Here is a 19,850-nt window from a genome sequence, read left to right as displayed (position 1 = left end):
GCCGCGCATGCGCAGCGGCAGGCGGCGGCGCTAGCGGAGCCGGGAGATGGCGGCGGCGGCGGCGGCGGAGCGGAGCGTGTGAGAGCCGCCCGGGAGCCGCCGGCCCGGGCCCTGTGCGACCCCGACCCCGCCCGCCCGCCTGCCCGCCATGGGCAACGAGGCCAGCCTGGAGGGCGGCGCTGGCGACGGGCCTCTGCCCCCCGGAGGCTCCGGTCCCGGCCCGGGCCCCGGTGCAGGGAAGCCGCCTTCAGCACCGGCAGGCGGAGGACAGCTCCCGGCCACAGGCGGGGCGCGGGCGACCGCCGGACCAGCGGGTCCAGGCCCCGGGCCTGCGGCTAGCCCGGGCAGGTAAGCGCGCGGCATAGCTCCCGGGGGCGGGGGGAGGATGGCACGGGAGTGTGCAGCCTGAGGCGGAGGCCAGTGCCGGGGCCCACAACCCTGCGGTCTAGTCTGGACAGCGAGGTCGGACGTCCGGCCACACTTTGAACCCAGCTGGTCTGAGGGGGTGGCATGAGGGAGTGTGGTCGCGGGACGCGGCCCTCCCTTTACAGCCGCCCTGCCTTAGTCTAAAGCATGATGCTGAGCGCAGGGTCAGTTCGGGCCTGCAGACCGTGACTTCGTCACGAACCCCAAATTCTCTTCACCCCCAATGCTGGGCTAAGGAGGGGCTTATGTAACCTCAGCCTGGTCCCTCCGCACTGGGGAGCAATGGGATGGAAAACGTCCTCCCTGTCTGCTGGTATCTGCCGTGTCCATTGTGTTGGGCCGAGGAAAGAGCACAATGGGAGTGGCTGTCAGGGAAGATAAGTGTCACTGTGAGGAGCAGAAAGATGTGGAAGTAGTTGAACCATGAACTTGGTCATGCGCTTTCCTCAGGCATTTAGTAGCTAAAATCTTTGGAGGAGGGGAACTGGACACCAAAAGGTACTTATTTAGGCTCAACAGTACTAACAGGGTCATGTGCTTTCACCATGGTTTAGTGAAACACTTTGGGGTGAAGCAAAGATGCTGTTGAATCATCTAGAACCAAATATGTTCTGTTGCCTCATGATTTATAGAGTCCGGCCTCAAATCAGTGACATGTTTTAAACAGAACATATCTGATCAAATACTATGAAACCAGCTTTTTAAAATGCATATGACGGTCCTATAAACAATTAAGTGGCAGTAAGTGCAGTGGAAGGAAATGCCAATATATAATAAATCAGTCGACTGAAAACTCAGGAAAGCTAAGAGACAACAAGATAAAATGGAAGGCGTTATCTTCACAGCAGATAGACCTGGGGAGTAGCGAAGCTGGGGTGTGCCTCGGATCCATGTGAGTCTGCTGATAAATGTTGCCTTGGTTTTTCTGTGTGTCCCACAAACTGTAAGGGAGCATAATTTTTGCTTCTTCAGCTGCCCAACTGTGCCTCTCATGGGCTTATTTTCTCAGAAGTCATTTCTTAGACAATTAACGGTAATGATAAGCGCTCAGTAGCCTGAAACCTGCCGCAGACAAGCCAGTGTGTGACCATCCCTATTAGAGGGGGGATTTGCCCATTTTACATTAGCTTTTTCGGTAACGCAGTTGCAGAGCACACAGTTCTTAGCACTGCAAATACTGTCCATTTTGCTGCGTGTTGAGCTGCTCTTTGAGTTTTAGCTCGAGGGAGGCTCACTCAGGCTTTAGAGCACTCCCTCCAAGGGAAAACCTCTACAGCTGTGTGGAAAAACACCTTGTTACTGGGAGTTCTCTATGTGGGAAACTCGACGTTTCCCTTCTGGTAACCAAGCAGGCTACTCTGCTTATCGTTTATCTGATGTTGCAGAGCCAAACATATGAAAATTTGGAAAGACTTGGACAGCTCAAAGAGACAGGAAGAGGCTAGTGTCTATCCATATTCTTTTTCAGTATTTCCTTTATACCCTGTCTACATGTTCTACTACAGGGCAGACCCATGAACCTCTGTGGGGTAGGGAATCATGGGCTCCTGCTGGATTTAGCAGTCACATAATTTTGCTCTTGGCTGTAGGCAGTGGATACACATGGGCCTGTTTAGCTATGGTCCTACAGCTATCAAACTCAGAGGGTGAGCTGGCTATTTGTCACCAAAGCTGGGGATTGGAGGCCCTTAGGAGATGGGGTTTACTCTTCCAGCTGATATCCGCTTGTCTGGGCACCTCAGCCGAGCTGCACCTCCATGATATGTCTCTCCTTCAGCATCCGAATAGCTTCACTTCCTCTCACCCAGCGTCTCAGGTACCTAATGCCAAATTTAGCATGTTCTGTTCTGAGATGCTGCTGAACAGATTGGCCCATTGATGGAGAAAAAGCCCTGTGGCATGTGCTTCTGGGCATTTGGGAAAGAACATTGGCATAGTTTCAAGCCAGCTTGTGAATTTGGGGGAATTACATGGTGAATAGAGGTAGGTGGAGGGTCAGATAAGGGGAAGATCATTTTACTGACCCCAGAGGGGAATGGAACAGAGGTTCTGGGGGAGTGGACTCCTGGCTCTTTCCTGTTGCTGTATTACCCTTTGTCACCTCAGGCTGAATTAGTCTTTTCCTCCTCATACTGAACTGACTTGGGCCCTGCGAGGGGCCTGCTTCACCATTTGAGGCTGAAGAGCTCGGCTAGGTGCCGGCTTCTGTGAGTAGCAGTGCCGCCACACCCATAGTGCTGCCTCTTAACCTGTTTGGATGATATGGCACTTTGGGCATCAGAGAGTCTCTCAAGGCAGGGCTCTCTGCTTCTGGTCCCAGGGTCACATGCACAGTTACATAGGTTGTGCCTACCCTGAGGAGTGCCAGATCAGGGAAGGCTGAACTCTGTCTCAGGCTCCAAGTTCTATGCCTTGGTGTGGGCTGCATCTTCCTGCAGGAAGGGGCACCTTTCAGCTATTCATTCATTCAGTTCATTTTATGGCTGAATGCCTGATGTTCAGTGAAGGTCCTGAGTTGATGGGATTTTTACCTGTACACAAACCAGTTCAAGAGAAACTTTATCAGTTCTCCAGAAAGCACCTTAAAAAAATTTCTCAAAGAAGCCATGTAGACCAGTAGCGGCATGTTTAATTGACACCAGCTCTGTGGACTTGCAGAGCTTTGACATTTGCAAACTGATCTTTAGTCAATCAAGCAAGGTATACTTACCAGTATCAAGAGCAAGCCCTGTGCTGGGCTTTGTGGAGGATCTGGAAGGATATACAATGCTCCCCTGGCCTCTAGCATCTCACAGTCTGGTTGGTCAGAAAGCTCTTGAAGAGCTCTTGGAGAATATGGAAGGATCCTAGGAGTGACACTGTAGGCAGCTCAGTGTCTGAGGAGTATTCAAGTAGGTAATGCTTATAGAAGGGTTGTCAAGTGAGAAGAGTAGAGAGGCAGAACCAGGCTTCAAAAGAAGGAGAATCCCAAGTCTCCTTGGAAAAGTAAGGGAGGTGGTCCTGAGAGGTAGAGAGAGGAAGAAATGACATGAGGCATGCGGTCTACACAGGCAGAGACTGGAGCTGAGTGCAGGGTTGTGAAAAACTGCAGCAAGCCAGATAAGGCGCCTCCTTGTTACCCCATCAAAATCAGTGATCAGTGCTTAGCTGTCATTCACTTCCAGACCATATGCCAGGGAGACATCTTGAGCCCAGTGCAGCTGGGCACAGAGAGCCTGGGCATTTGTTGGAAGGTAGTCGAGGCTGCCCTGAGAACCATACCCAGAGTTCCTTTCTCAAGATAGGTTTGCCATAATTATATCTCAAAGATAAATTAATGAATGAATAACTAAGTTTGTCAGGCAAAGTATCTCTGGTCTGAGATTAGCCAGACTTGTTATACTATATCAGCTAACAGTCAGGCTCTAGAAAAATCTGGGATTAATTTGTAAGGCCAGAAAGAAAGGATACAGTTATTAGGTTTAGAAATAATGGGCCTTTGTCATTTAGAGGTTATGTTAGGCCACTAGATTCTCATGCAGGACATGTCATGGAGTTTGTGCTAAAGTGACCCTAATATCTGGATGGTGATGATGTCAAAAACTCACCCTAAGAGGGAAGGCATTTTTACATTTCTTGCCTGGGAGAGAGGGGCAGTTCTGATACTATAGCTGTTTGTAGCATTGGTAAGCGGAGAACACAATGGCACCCCACTCCAGTACTCTTGCCTGGAAAATCCCATGGACAGAGGAGCCTGGTAGGCTGCAGTCCATGGGATCGCTAAGAGTCGGACATGACTGAGTGACTTCACTTTCACTTTTCACTTTCATGCATTGGAGAAGGAAATGGCAACCCACTCCAGTGTTCTTGCCTGGAGAATCCCAGGGATGGGGGAGCCTGGTGGGTTGCCGTCTATGGGGTTGCACAGAGTTGGACACGACTAAAGTGACTTAGCAGCAGCAGCAGCAGCATTAGTAAGACTGATAAGATGCCATAGGTCCAAAAAAAAAAAAAAAAACAAACGCTATGGATGTGTTAGGGAGAGAAAGTCTATTTTATTTAAAGTTTTTTTTATTATGGAAAATTTCAAACACACACACATAAAAATAGAGAAAATAAGTTAATGAACTGCCATGTTCCCATTGCCCAGCCACAGCCATCATCAACTCATAGCTGATCAAGTTTATCTGTCTCCCTTACTCTACTTAAAGCATCTTCAATGGAAGCATCTTCCAGACATTCCCAACATTTCAACATCAATGTTTCAGTGTATATTTCTAAGAAATAAGGACTTTGGGGTCTTGCCTGGCAGTCCAGTGGTTAAGACTTCATGCTCCCAATGCAGGGGACACAGGTGTGACCCCTGGTCGGGGATCTAGGGGGCATCCCAAGTGGCATTAGTGGTAAACAACGCACCTGCTGATGCCGGAGACGTAAGAGATGCAGATTTGATTCCTGGGTTGGGAAGATCCCCTGGAGGAGGGCATGACAACCCACTCCAGTATTCTTGCCTGGAGAATCCCCTGGACAGAGGAGCCTGGTGAGTTACAGTCCATAGGGTTACAAAGATCTGGACTCTTTGTGTCCTGCGGTGTTAGCACACGCTCACGGGAAACTAAGCTCCGGCATGCTGCATGGTGAGGTGAAAAAGAAAGGAAATAAGGGCTTTGTATAAACATTACCATAGCACCATGATTACACCTAAAGAGGGTAACAATCTCTTCTTAACTTCAGTGAATATTCCATCAGGGTTCAATTTTTTGGGATTATTTTATTAATTTATTTTTTATTTATTTATTTTTTTTATAATGGTTTGTTTGAATGTAATCTGAACAAGGTCTGCACATAGCATTTGTTTGCTACATCTCTTCAGTTTCTTTAAATCCATAAGTTCCCCTTGTGATTTATGATTGGCTGTGTGGTTTTTCCTGTGGTTTCACACACACACACACACACACACACACACACACTCATATTCTGGATTATGCTGATTATACCCCTGTGGTGTCATTTAAGATGTTCCCCTGTCCCATATTTTTCCTCAAAACAGGGAATTACATCCAGAAGGCATTCAGAATCAGATCAGGGGTTTTTTTTGGCCATGAAATCCTAGCTTTTTAAGAAAGAGTTTGTTGAGCACTTCCGATTGGAAGGGGCTAGGAGTTTGTTGAAAGAAGATCCAGACTTTGGACTAGCTTGAGAACAAAGAACGATTCCATGGGTCATTTTTCCATTCTTTTTCTAAAGTTCTCCTTCCACCGAGTAGGTTTGGTTCTGAGTTTAAGAAGTCAAAGCTTTCAGACCCCCTGGGTCATGCCTTTTCACTCCAGCATCATAGGCGGAGCCTTCCCTGTATGTGTATTTCATATACTGTATATGTATTAGTAGCTGCCAGGAGATAAGATTTGGGGCTCCGGTAAATCCTCCCTCTTCTCCCAGGTCTTGCTCATTTCAATGGGCCCCTTTCCCCTTGTCTGTGATGGAGGCAGGGAGGGACAGACCTTGCTATGTGTGGGTTACTTGGGGAGAATCTGTTCCTGGAGCCTGTGGCTTGTGTGCAGTGAGTTGGGGCTGACTGTGGAGGTAGACTGGCAAAGCTGTCGTAACAGTTATAACTACCACTGCTGGGTGCCTGCTCCATCACAGTCATTCCTCTAGGGGTTTTACACACACTTATTCCTCACTCCGGGCTTCCCAGGTGGCTCAGCAGTAAAGAATCTGCCTGCCAATGCAGCAGACACGGGTTTGATCCCTGGGTCAGGAAGATCCCCTTGAGTAGGAAATGGCTACCCATCCTAGTATTCTTGCTGACAGAATCCCCATAGACAGAGGAGCCTGGCAGGCTACAGTCCCTGGGATCAGAGTCAGACACTACTGAGCTACTGAGCATGCACACATTCCTCACTCCACCTACCTGGCCATGCAGCTCTCCCAGGCTGTCTATCCTGGCCTTACCTGGCCTTCCTGCCCAGGGATTCACTTTTTTAAAAATGGTGAAATGGTGAGCGGAGACCTGCATGCCTGCAGCAAGGGCCGAGTGTCACACTAGGACTAGAAGCCCTCCTGCTCAGCCGGGCCTCGGTGGACAGTCCAGCTGTGGGGACTCCCATCTCAGTTGATGCCTGAGTGTGTCATGCGGGTATTGGTCCTGCCTCTGGAGGACTTGCTCAGGCTCCTTTCCAACAGGACCATTTGCCATCTCCACTCACCAGTGCGGTGGTGGGAGCTGGTGGAAGCTGGGGGATGACTTGGGATCCTGGCCTGTGTTCAGGGAGATGGAATTCTGGTGACCCACCCACTGAGGATTGGGGCCTGTCCCCTTCTGGTATTCTCTGAGCCCATGCTCTTATCCTTGAGCCTGTGGGACAGCTGGGCCTGTGGGTCGGAGCCAAGGTTCATGTTCCGATTCCCCTGTGCTGTGCCTTGGGCACCCAGGCTGCTCTCAGGATGGCTCTGATCTCTCCTTCCTGTACTTTGCTGTTAGGGGCATCTAGGGTTCTTAAGAGAACTTTGCGCTAGCAGACATCTCTTACCTGGTATCCCCACTTCTTTATAACAAGAGGCTCACCTGGAAGCATACTGCAAGTCTCCAGGGCATTGTAGGTCACCCCTGGGGTTAAATGCAGATTTCTTTGGAGTGACCTGGCTACTTCTGAAGTGGTGAGACTACTGTCAGGGCCAAAGGTGAGGATGAGATTTTCCCTAAGGAGCTGTAGAAGGGCTTGGTCTCAACCACTGAGGAGATCACAGAGACTCCACAGATTGTCCAGGAGCTCACACAAGGGGTCACTGGGCCTGGTCCCGTCTGGCACCGCCCCTTGTACCCAGAGGAGCCCAAGCTCTCCACTGCCCCAGGCTCAGGGAGGGGGGCTGTCCCCCCAAGGATGCTGGAAGAACCAGTAAGACATTGGGTGCTTTGAAAGAAAGGGGAGGTAAGGAAATTTGCTGGTAGGCACATCCATACACTGGATACATTTGTGTGTGCTGGTAGGTAATTGGGGTCGTCTACACTTTTCATATATGGGAGTGGATATGAGGAGTCATATATGTGAGGGATGTCTACGGTTAAATTCTACTTAGACGTAGGACTTTAAAGTGAAGTTCATCCATGTATTCTGGAAATCTTTGCTCAACAGCTACCAGATGCCTATCCCTGGGTGAAATGAGAGGAACAAAGAAGAGCTCAGAAGGTGGGCTCTGCCCTCAAGGGGCTCACAGTGCAGTGGGAGAGAAAGAGACACTTCAGTTCAGATCTTTACCCTCGCCTTCCTTAAATTAGAGTTCGCTCCTGCCTTTGTCTCACAGAGGTAAGGGGAAAGAGCGCACCATGAAAAGGGGTTGTATCATTTCATTTTCTAAAATAGTAGAGCACATATTTGTATGATGTTTTACAGCTTACAAAACACATTCCCAGCACTGACTTACTCTGTTGGGAGCTCCAAAGGTCTAACATGAGAGATTCAGAAGAACAGCCAGCTTCGCTGACTTTAGCAAACCCAAATGCCATACACTGAGCACAGCTGGAGAACCACGTCACTTCCCTGCCTCCTGCTCTCAGAAGATGGAAAATTTAGCAAGAGGATGGCGAGGGCTTTGAGGACAGGGAAGAGATCTGGAAGTAGGACATTTGAGCAAAGAAAAGGGTAGGGTGGGGTGGGGGATGAAGAACAGTGGAGACTTCCTGGGCGGCGGGAAAGGGGGGTCAGAAACTCAGGTCCTGACATTGAGTCCTGAAATGGACTGTACCTGTGGGCTCGGTCCTCGGTTTTTTTCCATCTGTAAACTGAGAAATTTAACTAATCTCCGAAGTCCCCTCCACCTCTGACAGCTTATTTCTGTGAGATGATTGAAAAGGAAAGGGGAAGCTTCCCGCTGTTCAGCTTCGCAGAGTAGAGAAAACAAGTCCAACCGGCCGCCTTTAGGTTAATTAGAAGAGCTTTAAATGAAGAGGCTTGCTCTCCCATTGTGGCCCGGAGATCTTCCGGAGTGGACAAAATGACTTCACAATCAAGCCCGGGAGCCAGGAGGGGGACTGGCTGCCGCCTTGCCACTTGGTCGCTCCTGGTAATCAGGGGCTCTTGAAAAGCTGACGGCCTCCTACTGGCTTGGCTTGCCGGCCAGCAAGGCGCCCAGCCAGGCCGGCAGAGCCCGCTGCTGGCGCCCCGTCCCCAGCTGTGCTCGACGGCTCACCCCCTGAGTGTTGTCCCCTCCACATCCCACAGGAGCTCTGGCGGCAGCCTGTGTGCTCACGACTTCCAGGGGAGCGGGGCTTGGCAAACCCTTCATGGTGGGGGAGGTGGGGCATGGAAGGGGCTGGCCTGAAGGAGACCCTAGTTCTGCCCTCTCCAGTCAGGCAGCTGTGAGGCTTCCTCCACTTGTAGAGCGAGGAGATGGATGTGGTCCTCTCTGCAGTTTCTCCTGCAGCTGCGTGGGTTCTGTGGCTCAGGCCAGGTCTCCTCCAATGTCTAGGTCTGGCCTATGAGGCCAGCTCCTTCAGGAGCATGTTTGAGCTTCAGCACGTGATATGTTTGCTCTGTCCTCCTTTTATCCTGAGCATCTAATCAAACCCCTAAGGGATGCCAGGACGGCAGCTTCCACATTCCCCAGAGGTAGGAGCTCCGCCTTGATGTGACTTCCCCAGTGGTCTGGGCCTTTGCTCCCGCCCAGGCAGACGACCTCCGTGTTGGGAAGTTCTCTTCTCCCTTTGTGGGTCTCCTTGCACCTCCCGTCTCTTGGTCCTGGCTCCGCCCTCAGGCCCCACTGACTTACCCGCTACAGATTTGGCAGGATCACACGGTGCTCTCACCTCCTCATCCCTGGTCCCCTCTGGAGATGACTTCTCCAGCTCCCGTGGCTGGGAAGTGGCTCTGGGACCCTTGCTGACCTGGGCTGTCCGCCTAGGGCTGTCAGATCCTGAGGCCAGGGAGGCTCGGAGAATGGGACTCAGCAGGTCACGTGGACTGTGAGTGACGCACTCTGAGGATGAGGCGCCTTGGCTCATGCAGCCTGAAAACACCACCCTACACCTTCCCAAGCGCTCCGTGGCACTGCACCCCACGGTTGTCCAGCCTCATTCTGGGCATCTCATCATGAAGGCTGGGTTCCCTCCTTCCTGGGCTTGTGCGACCTGAGTGTGAATCTTTGAGGGTCCTGCAGGGGTCCCTGGCATGACTTCTCTGGTTGCACTTAGAGATCCCTTCCAACCTAGTGAGACCCCTTTTGGATCCTGATTCTTACCTCTTAATTGGGGTAATAACTAAGGCAGTCATTGTTTTGGTAATTATGTTATAAGAACTTCTCCCCTTCCTATGGCCCCTCGAGCCCACTTTCCAAACCCCTTTGTCTGTTCTTGAGTGGCCAGTGTTGGGTTCTAGAGGCCACAGCCTTGCCAGCTTGGGTTTGGAGTGGTGCCAGCTGAGAACGGTGGCAGAGTCAGGGCTCGAATGGCGAGGCAGCCACTGCTGGCACCTTTGCCATGGCAGACCCGGTGCAGGCTTGTCCTTCCCTGGTGGTCAGGTCATGCTGGCCGCTCTTTAGGGTGCCTTGGCCTTTGGCTCTATAGGTTAGATGTCCCTGGGACAGCAGATGCTCTGAAGATGAGTTTCAGACACACATAAAAGGAGAAAAGATAACAGGGTGAACTCCCTCCTATGAACCCATCACCCAGCATCAGCAATGATCAATGTTTCACCAGCTTGTTTCATATATATTCCTCCCACTTTTTTTTTTGGCTGGAGTATTTTCAATCAGAATCTTAACATATAATTTGAGTCATAAATACTTTAGGATGTACCTCTAATAGTTAAAAGATATTTTTATTTTCATGCAGTGACATCACAGACAACAAAGTTAGTAAATTCTTAATATAACCTAATACCTAGTCCATGTTCAGTTTTCCTTGATTATCTCAAAAATGACTTTTTATTTTTAATTTTTTAAATTAAACTTTTTTTTAGCAAGAGAAAAAAATAGATTTTTATTTATGTATGTCTGGGGGAGTTCAGAGGAAAATGTGATTTCCAAAAATGACATTTTAGAGTTTGTTCTTTCACATCAGAATGCAAACAAATCTTGCATGTATATAGACTGATATATATGCTTGTTTCAAAATAATAAGATAGCTATTTTTACTAGCAGTAATACTAATGAGTGTAGTTTAAGATTCCCTTGTGGTTTCTTTTGTCGTTAGCTTATATCTTTTCAGGAATTTGTAGTCAAAGTTTGTGTTCTAGAGTTATTATAAATGATTCTTCTCTGTCTAGTTATGCTATTAAGAGGATATGCAATTAAGTTTGTTTTTCCAGTTTGTGTTCAGCTTGTAGAGATTGCTTTTTGATCACTTATCTGTTGCCACTGTCATACTGCACAATAAATCAACCAAACTCAGTGGCTTCAAAAACAGTTTTTTGTGGTTTTTTTTTTTTTTTTTTTTAATTCTCACTCATGCATTTGCCTGCTGGCTAGAATTCACTGATCTAGGCTGGACTCCAGGCTGCAGGTGAGTCCAGGTCTGCTCCGTGTATCTTCCATCCTCCTCAGATAGCAGGCTGGCCAGTGTGTTTTTTTCCCAAGGTAATGACAGATGCACAGGAGGGCATGCCTAACCACACACACACATTCCGAGCCACTACTTGAAATGACACATCCACTAATATTTCTTGAGTCAAAGCAATTTATAGTTAAGCCCAACATCAAGGTGTGGTACTATAGTTACAATGGCAATATAAAAAATTATCCCAAAAGTTAGTGGTATAAAACATCATTAATTTGCTCACAGATTCTGTAGGTCAGAAATTGAGGCAGAGCACAGAGGGATGGTTATTTCCGCTCTACAATGTCTGGATCTTCAGCTGGAAGACTTGTAGGCTGCGGACTGGAATCATGTGACATGTCTTCATCATTAACGTGTATTACAGCTTAGGCTGGCTATTAGCTGGGGCCCTCAGTACTTCCCCATGCGGACTAGATTGAGCTTCCTCACAACATGGTTCCTGGGTTCCCAGGGTGTCCTGAGAAGGGAAGCAGGTAGAGGCTGCGCTGTCTTTATTGTTGTTGTTTAGTTGCTAAGTCATGTCTGTCTCTTTTGTGGCTCCATAGACTGTAGCCTGCCAGGCTCCTCTGTCCATGGAATTCTCTAGGCAAGAATACTGGAGTGGGTTGCCATTTCCTTCTCCAGAAGATCTTCCCAACCCAGAGATCAAACCGTTCATTTCCTCCTTGGCAGGCTCCTGCCTTTCCCTGATGGAAAGCCGCCAGGGAAGCCCACTTCCTTTATTACCTAATCTCAACAGATGCATTGTTACTTCTGCCACATCCCGTTCATTGGTGCAGTCACAAAGTCCTGCCCAGATTTGAGAGGGGGAGACAGACTCCATCTCTTGATTGAGAGTGTCCAGGTTCTATAAGAGCATAAGAGGGAATTCCCTGGTGGTCTAGTGGTTAGGACTCTGCGCATCCACTGCAGGGGACATGAATTCCATCCCTGGTCAGGGAACTAAGGTCCTGCATGCCATGTGGCTTGGCCAAAAAAAAAAAAAAAAAAAAAAGAGCATATGAGACTGGAAATCTTGCTGAGATTATTTTCAAAAATAGAGTCTGCTGCAGCTGGAAAAATATACTGCACCTCTAGTGGGAAAAATTGCAGAGTCACATGGTAAAGAACAGAGATCCAGGGAAGGTAAAGATTGAAGAACAATGCCATCTACCCTATTTTTTCTTTTTCACTTAATTTTCTTAAAAATATGTACAACTTTCATGTGATTCCAAATAAAACAAGGTGTACTGAGAGAAGGCTAGTTCCATCTTGTTCCCTTCCATCTTTTTCTCTGCCTGCCCTGATAAGAAACCATTTTTATTAGATTGTTTCTCTTTGAAACTGTAAGGAAAAAATACATTTCTTTACTTTACTTTTCTATATATGAGTCAACAAACCCTAAACACTATGCTATACTTGGCCTTTTTTCTGCTTAATGTATCCTGAAGATCATTTCCTAGCAGAATACAGAAGTCCTCCTGATTGCTTTTTCAATGTGTACACTGCTCTAGCATGTGGTCATGCCATGGTTAATCCATGAACATCAGCCTGTGTCCACTCTTTTGCTCTTACAAAGAGCACCACAGTGAGAAACCTGGTGTATATGTCACTTGTATTTTTACCAGTGCGTCTATGGGATACTTTACCAGTGTATCTATGGGATACATTGTGTTTTTTCCAGTGTATCTATGGAATAGTTTCCTGTTGGATGTGGAAACAAAATGGTAAATGCATGTTTTTCTCTGTGTTGCCAAGTCTGAGAGGCAAAGGTGGAAGCTGGGAGCTAGTGAGGGGTTTGGACAGTATTCAGGTGTGAGAGAATGGTCACTGGATGAGGATGAGGAGGGGGTGATGGGGAGTGGGGAGGGGGCTGAGAGTGCTGAAAAGTGCTCAACTGCTGAGGAGATTCTGGACGTAGAGTCAGCTGGGTGGCTGGAGAGTTGACTGTGAAGACTTAGAAAAAGAGAGGAGTCAGGAGGACCCCCCCTGAGTTTTGACCTGAGTGTCTGTGTACACTGGTGGCAACAAGGATGGGTCTAAGATCAGGATTTTGTTCCGGGACAGCTTGTGTTTTAGGGGCATCCAGGAGAGATGTTAAATAGGCAGTGGGGTCGTTAAGTCTGGTCTGGGCTAAAAAAAATAAAGCAGCATTTCACCTGCAAATGCTTTAATATTAATGCCACCTGGTTCCTACAAGCACTCGGAGTAAGAGATAAGGAAGAGGAATAAATTGAGGCAGTACTGGAGTTCCAAGAGGGCAAGTCAAGTATATTTAGCTCTACAAGCATTTACTTTATCAAATGAAATGCTAGAAATGAAAGCACTCACAAGAGGCCTGGCATTAAATACCAGCTGGTGCCCAGTTCCTGCCCAGGGCTGAGGATATAAAGATGAACAGGTAGATTAGCATCCCTGTTTCCTGCTACAGAGCATCTTTGAATGAAACTTGATTGAAGGTATTGTCTCTGCCCTCTGGGAGATGCTCAGAGGATGCAGAGAGGACTGTGGTCCATCCTGCTCATCTTCACAAAAAGCTACTAAAGCAGATACAAAATTTGAGCCTCAGACCTGACAGTTTACTTGAAAGTCCCGGCCCGTACCACAGGCTCTCAGAATTCATCGCTGGTTGGGTCTGAAGCCCAGAGCACCAGAACCACAGAGAACACCCTCGCTGTAGGGAGAGTATCACTTTTCCCTCTTGACCCTCCCTCATGTTCATAAACTCCCGGAAGGCTGGACTGTGGTGTGGGGCAGGGTCAGGGAATCTCCGTGGCCACTCCAGATAAGGAGACTCTTGTGTGTCCAGTAGAGGGATCAGACACCTGCTGGGTACCCCCTCTGCCCCTGGGTAGAGTGGGCTCGGGGTGGAGAGCCGGTGACAATCTCAGGGTGGCCTGGGGGTATAAAGCTCCAGGGCCAGAGAGAAAAGCCCAGCCCCCACTAGATGGAGTTGAGGGGCAAGTCCTCTGCCGCAGACTCCTCCAAACAGCTCGGTCTTGTAGTGCACTCACTCAGGGTGTCAGACCTCAGGGTGCAGTTGGGAGCAAGTGCAGAGACGGTTCAGTCATCTCATGTGCTGGCGTGGATGCAGGGAGGCCCTTGTGAACAAGCCCACAAGCTCCAGGATCTTGTGGCATGCACAGCCTTCAGATTAAGACCCATAGCCACATAAGCAATTCTGATAAAACATGCTAGTTATTATCCCACGACCTGCCTTGGGAGGTAGGTGTAGACACCTGGGATCTATGCAGCACCAACCCTCTCCCCCAACAAATTGATTTCTCCAGAGGCCCTGCTTTATCCCCAGGGAAGGCTTTGCTCTCAAATGATTCCTATCCCAAGAATGCTGTTTCTTTGTCCCACATGTCTGTTCATTATTTATTTTTGTTCATGTTCATTCAACAAGCCTTTATTAATCCCGCAGTGTTTCTGGGTCTGTGCAGGCTCTGGGTTCACAGAGGAAATGCAGTAGTCAGCTTACTTGGACCCCACAGTCTGAGTTAGCATGAGGGATTCAGCCAGAGCCACCTAGTTCAGAGAAAGGAGTGAGAAACACTGGGGAGGGGTGGGGCTCAGGGCAGGCGGTGGTGAATCATGGCCTCCCTGTGGAGAAGCTTCTGAGTGGGCCCAGGTGTTTCTCCTGGAGTTGAACACTTCCTCTATCCTGTTGGAATCTCCCCTAAGGATGCTGCCAGTTCCCTTTTTTAAGCAGGTATGCAGCAAGGGCTCTCTGGAGCAAGCCCACTAGCTCTCACCAGCCTTATCAACTTGTGACCGTGCTCACAGGGAGGCCTTCTTGCAACTTTGGCTTCAAGGTGAGCCTCTTAAAACCCCTGCACAAGTCACACCTTTGGGAAGCCAAGGCCAGGCCTCCAGACAGATGGAACAGAGACCCTGCCACCTCCTCGCCCCCTTCCCCTCCCCAGGATTGACGCCCTTGTCCCACTGGTCTGGATACATTCACTAAGGAGGGAGAGGCAGGGAGGGGAGCGGGCGGCAGGTGGGCCAGGAAAGCCTGCCTAGGGTGGCTTCCAAAGGGTGACTGTGATACCACTGACCAAGGCGCTGACTGTGTGGTTGCTTAGCATGACTGGGACATGGAGAGCAAGTTTACTGCGTTTTCATCCCAGACATAGTGCGGGCCCCAGGAATGGGATGGACCCTCAGCAGGGACTTTGGGAAGGAATCTTGCGGGGAGGGTCCTCTTTGGATCCTGCTGCCCCCTTGCTTCTCAGAGATCTTGCCTGAGCAGGACTCCTGTTGCTAGTGAGGCTTGTTTTCTGTCTGTGTTCTTGGGCTTTTTCTTGGCTTCCCTTTTTTATGTTACTCTCCTTCCTCCTGATATATCCAGGTAATTCTGAGTTTTAACTTTGTTGATGGGACTCTTCTGGAATTAATTAAAAATTATGTAAGTAAGACTTGAATATATTTTTGATGTAAACCTTCAAGCCATCTAATGGGTGGCTCAGAGGTTAAAGCGTCTGCAGTGCAGGAGACCTGGGTTTGATCCCTGAGTCGGGAAGATCTCCTGGAGAAGGAAATGACAACCCATTCAAGTATTCTTGCCTGGAGAATCCCATGGAGGGAGGAACCTGGTAGGCTACAGTCCATGGGGTTGCAAAGAGTCGGACATGACTGAGCGACTTCACTGTCACTTCACTTCTGTTTCGCTTTCTAGCATTATTGCTTTTCTATATATACTTCTAAGATCTTTCTCCAAGCATTTATATTCTTGAATCTGTTGTGTACACACACGTACACACACACTTTTTAAAAATAGCTCAGTGTTATTTTCTCTAGTAACAAACATTTCATCACCAAACAAACCTTGTGGCCCCTCTGGGTAGGCAAAATGTTTGGCTGCAACAATAAAGTGGCAGCTAATCCAGAAATCAGTGCCCTGGGGAAGGATGTGCTGTATGGGAAGGGCATGGAGTTAGACTCAGCTCCCTTTTTCCCTGCTAAGGCTTCACAAAAAATAGGGCACAAAGCTCTGCGCCACCAGAGAAAGTTGGTCAAGACTGGAAGGGATGAAAATTCGGAGTTGACCAGGGTCTTCAGCCATTCATGTGGAGCTACATCTGAACTGTCCCTCAGAGGTAAGCATTTGGAGTCAGAAACTGGTTGGTGATCTCCACCTCCATGGGTGCTAGCAAAGGAACAGTGAAGCTGAATTAGAGCTCTGGGTTACATAGACCTCGAGCCACCAGGCCCTGGTGTATAGGGTGCCTGTTCTAACCTGGGGGGTGCCACAGGCTATGGCATCTTCTTCTCCTGTGATGCCAGGGCCTTAGGATTACCCAGAGTCCCTAGGGTGCTAGGACCTGAGCTGCTGGGGCTTCCAGGACCACCTGGCCTGCCTTGGCCGTCGGCGCTACCGACTGCATCCACTGCACTGGCCATGGCGCCAGCACCTCCCTCCACTGTGCCTGTGGCTCCTTCACCATCTGCCATCTTGAATCCGCCCACCTTCTCCACTGGCCACTGAAAGATCAGCACACATACCTTTTTCTTTTTTTTTAAAGAAATGGGATCACATTGAATATGTTGCATTGCAGCCAGCTTTTTCTCCCCCGCACAGAACAGTGTGAGTTAACATTTCTTCCTACCCTCCCGCTTTTCAAAGAATCAGCAGTTGGGGCCCTAGATAACCTTTTGTCACCTTGTCCCTTCCTGAATGGGAGTAATCCTTGTGCCTTTTGGGGTCTGTTGGTCACCCCTGTGTCCCAGGCATATCTCCAGGCAAGCTACCAGAGCTTTGTCTAACTGGACACCTAACTGCTTGGCCTTTGAGGATAGCATGAGCTAGAGCAGCACCCTGCAGGCGTACAACAGTGGCCTTGACCCTGAGGCTCTGCCTCTGAGCTTCAGAGAGTTTCAGGCTTCTAGTCTGTTTTGCCAGCTAGGGCTGTCTCCTAGGTGCAGAGGTCCCTGCAAATTTCCTTTTTCTTTCCTGACATGTGGTGTGAATTCCCTTTCTCTCTTCATACCTTTTGCAGGTTGCACTGTTCAGTCATCTGAGTAGAAGACTGCTTGCAGGGCAGGGCCACCTACAGCATGAGGAATCACCTGTGCCAGCGATCTTGTGTTTCTTCCTGGTCCCCCTGGTGGCCTGTTTCAGTATACACTGCCTATGCCCCTGCAGAGACCCAACCCCGAATCTGATGGAGGGTGGACCCCAACTCTCTAACCTCTTCCCACTAAGAGTTTGGATGTTTGAAATTTGAAGGTTTTTTTAGTGCAGCCCAGCTCCATGTTGGGTCAGACCTCCACTCCAGGACAGAATAGTACTTGAGGTCATTTATTCATTCACTAAATATTTATTGAGCACATACTACATGCTAAGTACTGTTCTAGGCAGTCCTTACTGTTGCCTATTAATCATGTCCTCCTACCAAATTTCTTCTTTGCTTTGCTGGTTTCCTCACTGCTTGCAGAGGCTTTTGCCTCTAAATTTGCCTCAGGAACATGAAACTTAAATGTCCAGCTAAATAAATCACAGGAATTTTTTCCCTGAGCTTTTACTCAAATTCTACCCTACCAGGAACTAAAGTTTTAATCTCCTATGAAATGCCAAACAAACAGGAGGCATGTTTCCTAGAAACTAGCTTTGGTATATTTCTGATGAGACTTTTTTTTTTTAATGCAGCTCTGTTTTTTTTTTTAATTTTATTTATTTTATTTTTGGCTGTGCTAGGTGTTTGTCGCTGTATATGGACTTCTCATTGCAGTAGCTTCTCTTGTTGCAGAGCGCAGGTTCTAGGGCGCTTGGGCTTTAGTAGTTGCGGCACGTGGGGCTCAGTCGTTGTGGCTACCGGGTCTAGAGCACCAGCTCAGCAGTTGTGGTGAAGGGGCTTAGTTGCTCCACAGCATGTGGGATCTTCCCGGATCAGGGATGGAATCTGTGTCTCCTGCATTGGCAGGTGATTGTTCCCCCTGAGCCACCAGGGAAGCCCAGGCACTTAGTTTTAAGGATTGGGAGTGTGCGAGTGGGGCTTGCGGGGGTAGAAGTTCTTAGGCTAGGACCCAGCCTTGCTGACTGTTTTTCTGGTGCCCTTAAGCTGCCTTGTTTCTTTACTTGTTTATTTTATTTATTGGCCACGCAGACTATGGCATCCTAGTTCCCCAACCAGGGATTGAACCTGTGCCCTCTGCCTTGGAAGCATGGAGTCTTAACAACTGGACCACCAGGGAGATCCCAACTGCTTTGTTTCTTTAATCTTCAGTCTTCTCTTCAGAAAAAAATGGAAATGATAAGAATACCCACCCTGTGTGGTTGTTAGGAGGTCAATTACATAAAGGGCCAGTCTGTCACACTGAGTGAGCTGAGGGCGTGATGGTGCTGGGGGTGATGGTGTTTGTGGTCTGACTCCCAGTGAATGAAAGACATTGAAGCCATTATGTATTTCATCAGCCAAGATTTTTCTTTAAATATTACTTTTTATTTTCTGATTTTGTGAATGCTTAATACATTAGCACAATAGCACATGCTTATAATTTTGAAATGAATATTGCATATTTGAGGGTAGTATTTTGAAATCCTTTTTTCAGTTATAATTCACATACCATAAAATTCACCCAATTTTAAGTGTACCATTCAATGGTTTTTAGAACAGAGTTGTATCACAAAAGCTATAATCTAAGTTTAAAACATTTTCATCACCCCCAAAAGAAATCTCACATCCGTTAACAGTCACTTGTTATTCTTTCCCACCCCTAGGGTCAGGCAGTCAATAATCTATCATGCTGTTTGTGTCTATAGATTTGCCTACTTTGGACATGTCATGATTAAATAGAATCATGCAATTGTGGTTTTCTGTGTCAGACCTATTTCACTTAGCGTGTGCTCAGGGTTCATCCATGATGTTCCCTGTGTCATTAGTTTATTCCATTTTGCTGCCCAACAATATGCCATTGTACGGATCTACCAAATTTTATTCCTTCATCGGCTCGTGGACATGTGGGTTGTTTCCACTTTTTGGCTTTGGCTATTATGAATAATTCTGTTATGAATGTCTGAGTACAAGTTTTTCTGTAGACATATGTTTTAAATTATTTTGGATGAATTCCTAGGAGTAAAATTGCTGGGTCATTTGATAGCTTTACATGTAACATTTGGAGAACTACTGGACTCTTTTCAAAAGTAACTGCACCATTTTACATTCCAACAAGCAGTAAATGATGGTTCCTTTTTTCTGCATCCTTGCCCATGTGTGTCATTATCTTTTTTTCTGATTGATTTTCTAATTTCCCTTGTGATTTCCTCTTTGACCCATTGGCTGTTTAGAGGAGTATGTTGTATAAGCTACAGTTACTTATGGATTCCCTAAATTTCTTTCTGCTATTGATTGCTAATTTGATTATTTATATGTTGTGTTCAGAGAACATCCTTTTTATGATTTCATGTCTTTTAAATTTATTGAGGCTTTTTTTTATGGCCTAGCCTATGATCTGACCTGTAGAATGTTCCATGTGCACATGGAAGAATGTGCATTCTGCATTGTTGGGCAGAGTGCTTCATAGATGCCTGTTAGTTCTAGTTGGTTTATAGTATTGTTCAAGTCTTCTGTTTTCTTGTTGGTTTTCTGCCTGGTTATTCTATCCATGGTTAATAGGGTATTGAAGGAAATTTCCTGGTTGTCCGGTGGTTAGGACTTGCACTTTCACTACCAAGGGCCTATATTCAGTCCTGGGTTGAGGAACTAAAATCCCGCAAGCCATGCAGTGCAACCAAACAGAAAAAAAAAAAAAGGTATTGAAGTCTCCAATTATTGTTGTTGAATTTTCTGTTTTTCCCTTTAATTCTGTCATTGTTTGCTTCATGTATTTTGGCACCCTGTTTCTAGATGTATATATGTTTATAATTATATATAGTTAGATATTGTATACTGATTATATATAGTTATAATTA

At 47.6% G+C, this 19,850-nt stretch overlaps 1 protein-coding gene across 1 annotated transcript in view; it reads left to right on the top strand.

Moving 5' to 3' along the window:
- The first annotated feature begins 25 nt into the window (after positions 1 to 25).
- BSN (bassoon presynaptic cytomatrix protein) overlaps positions 26 to 19,850 on the top strand; it is a 79,024-nt gene continuing 59,199 nt past the window's right edge. The window contains 1 exon segment of the mRNA XM_070456075.1: positions 26 to 348. Coding sequence (XP_070312176.1) covers positions 149 to 348 — 200 coding nt within the window. The 5' untranslated portion in view covers positions 26 to 148.

Source organism: Odocoileus virginianus, chromosome 26, assembly GCF_023699985.2.
Source record: "Odocoileus virginianus isolate 20LAN1187 ecotype Illinois chromosome 26, Ovbor_1.2, whole genome shotgun sequence".
Taxonomy (NCBI): Eukaryota; Metazoa; Chordata; class Mammalia; order Artiodactyla; family Cervidae; genus Odocoileus; species Odocoileus virginianus.
This window is presented reverse-complemented; position numbering and strand designations above follow the sequence as displayed.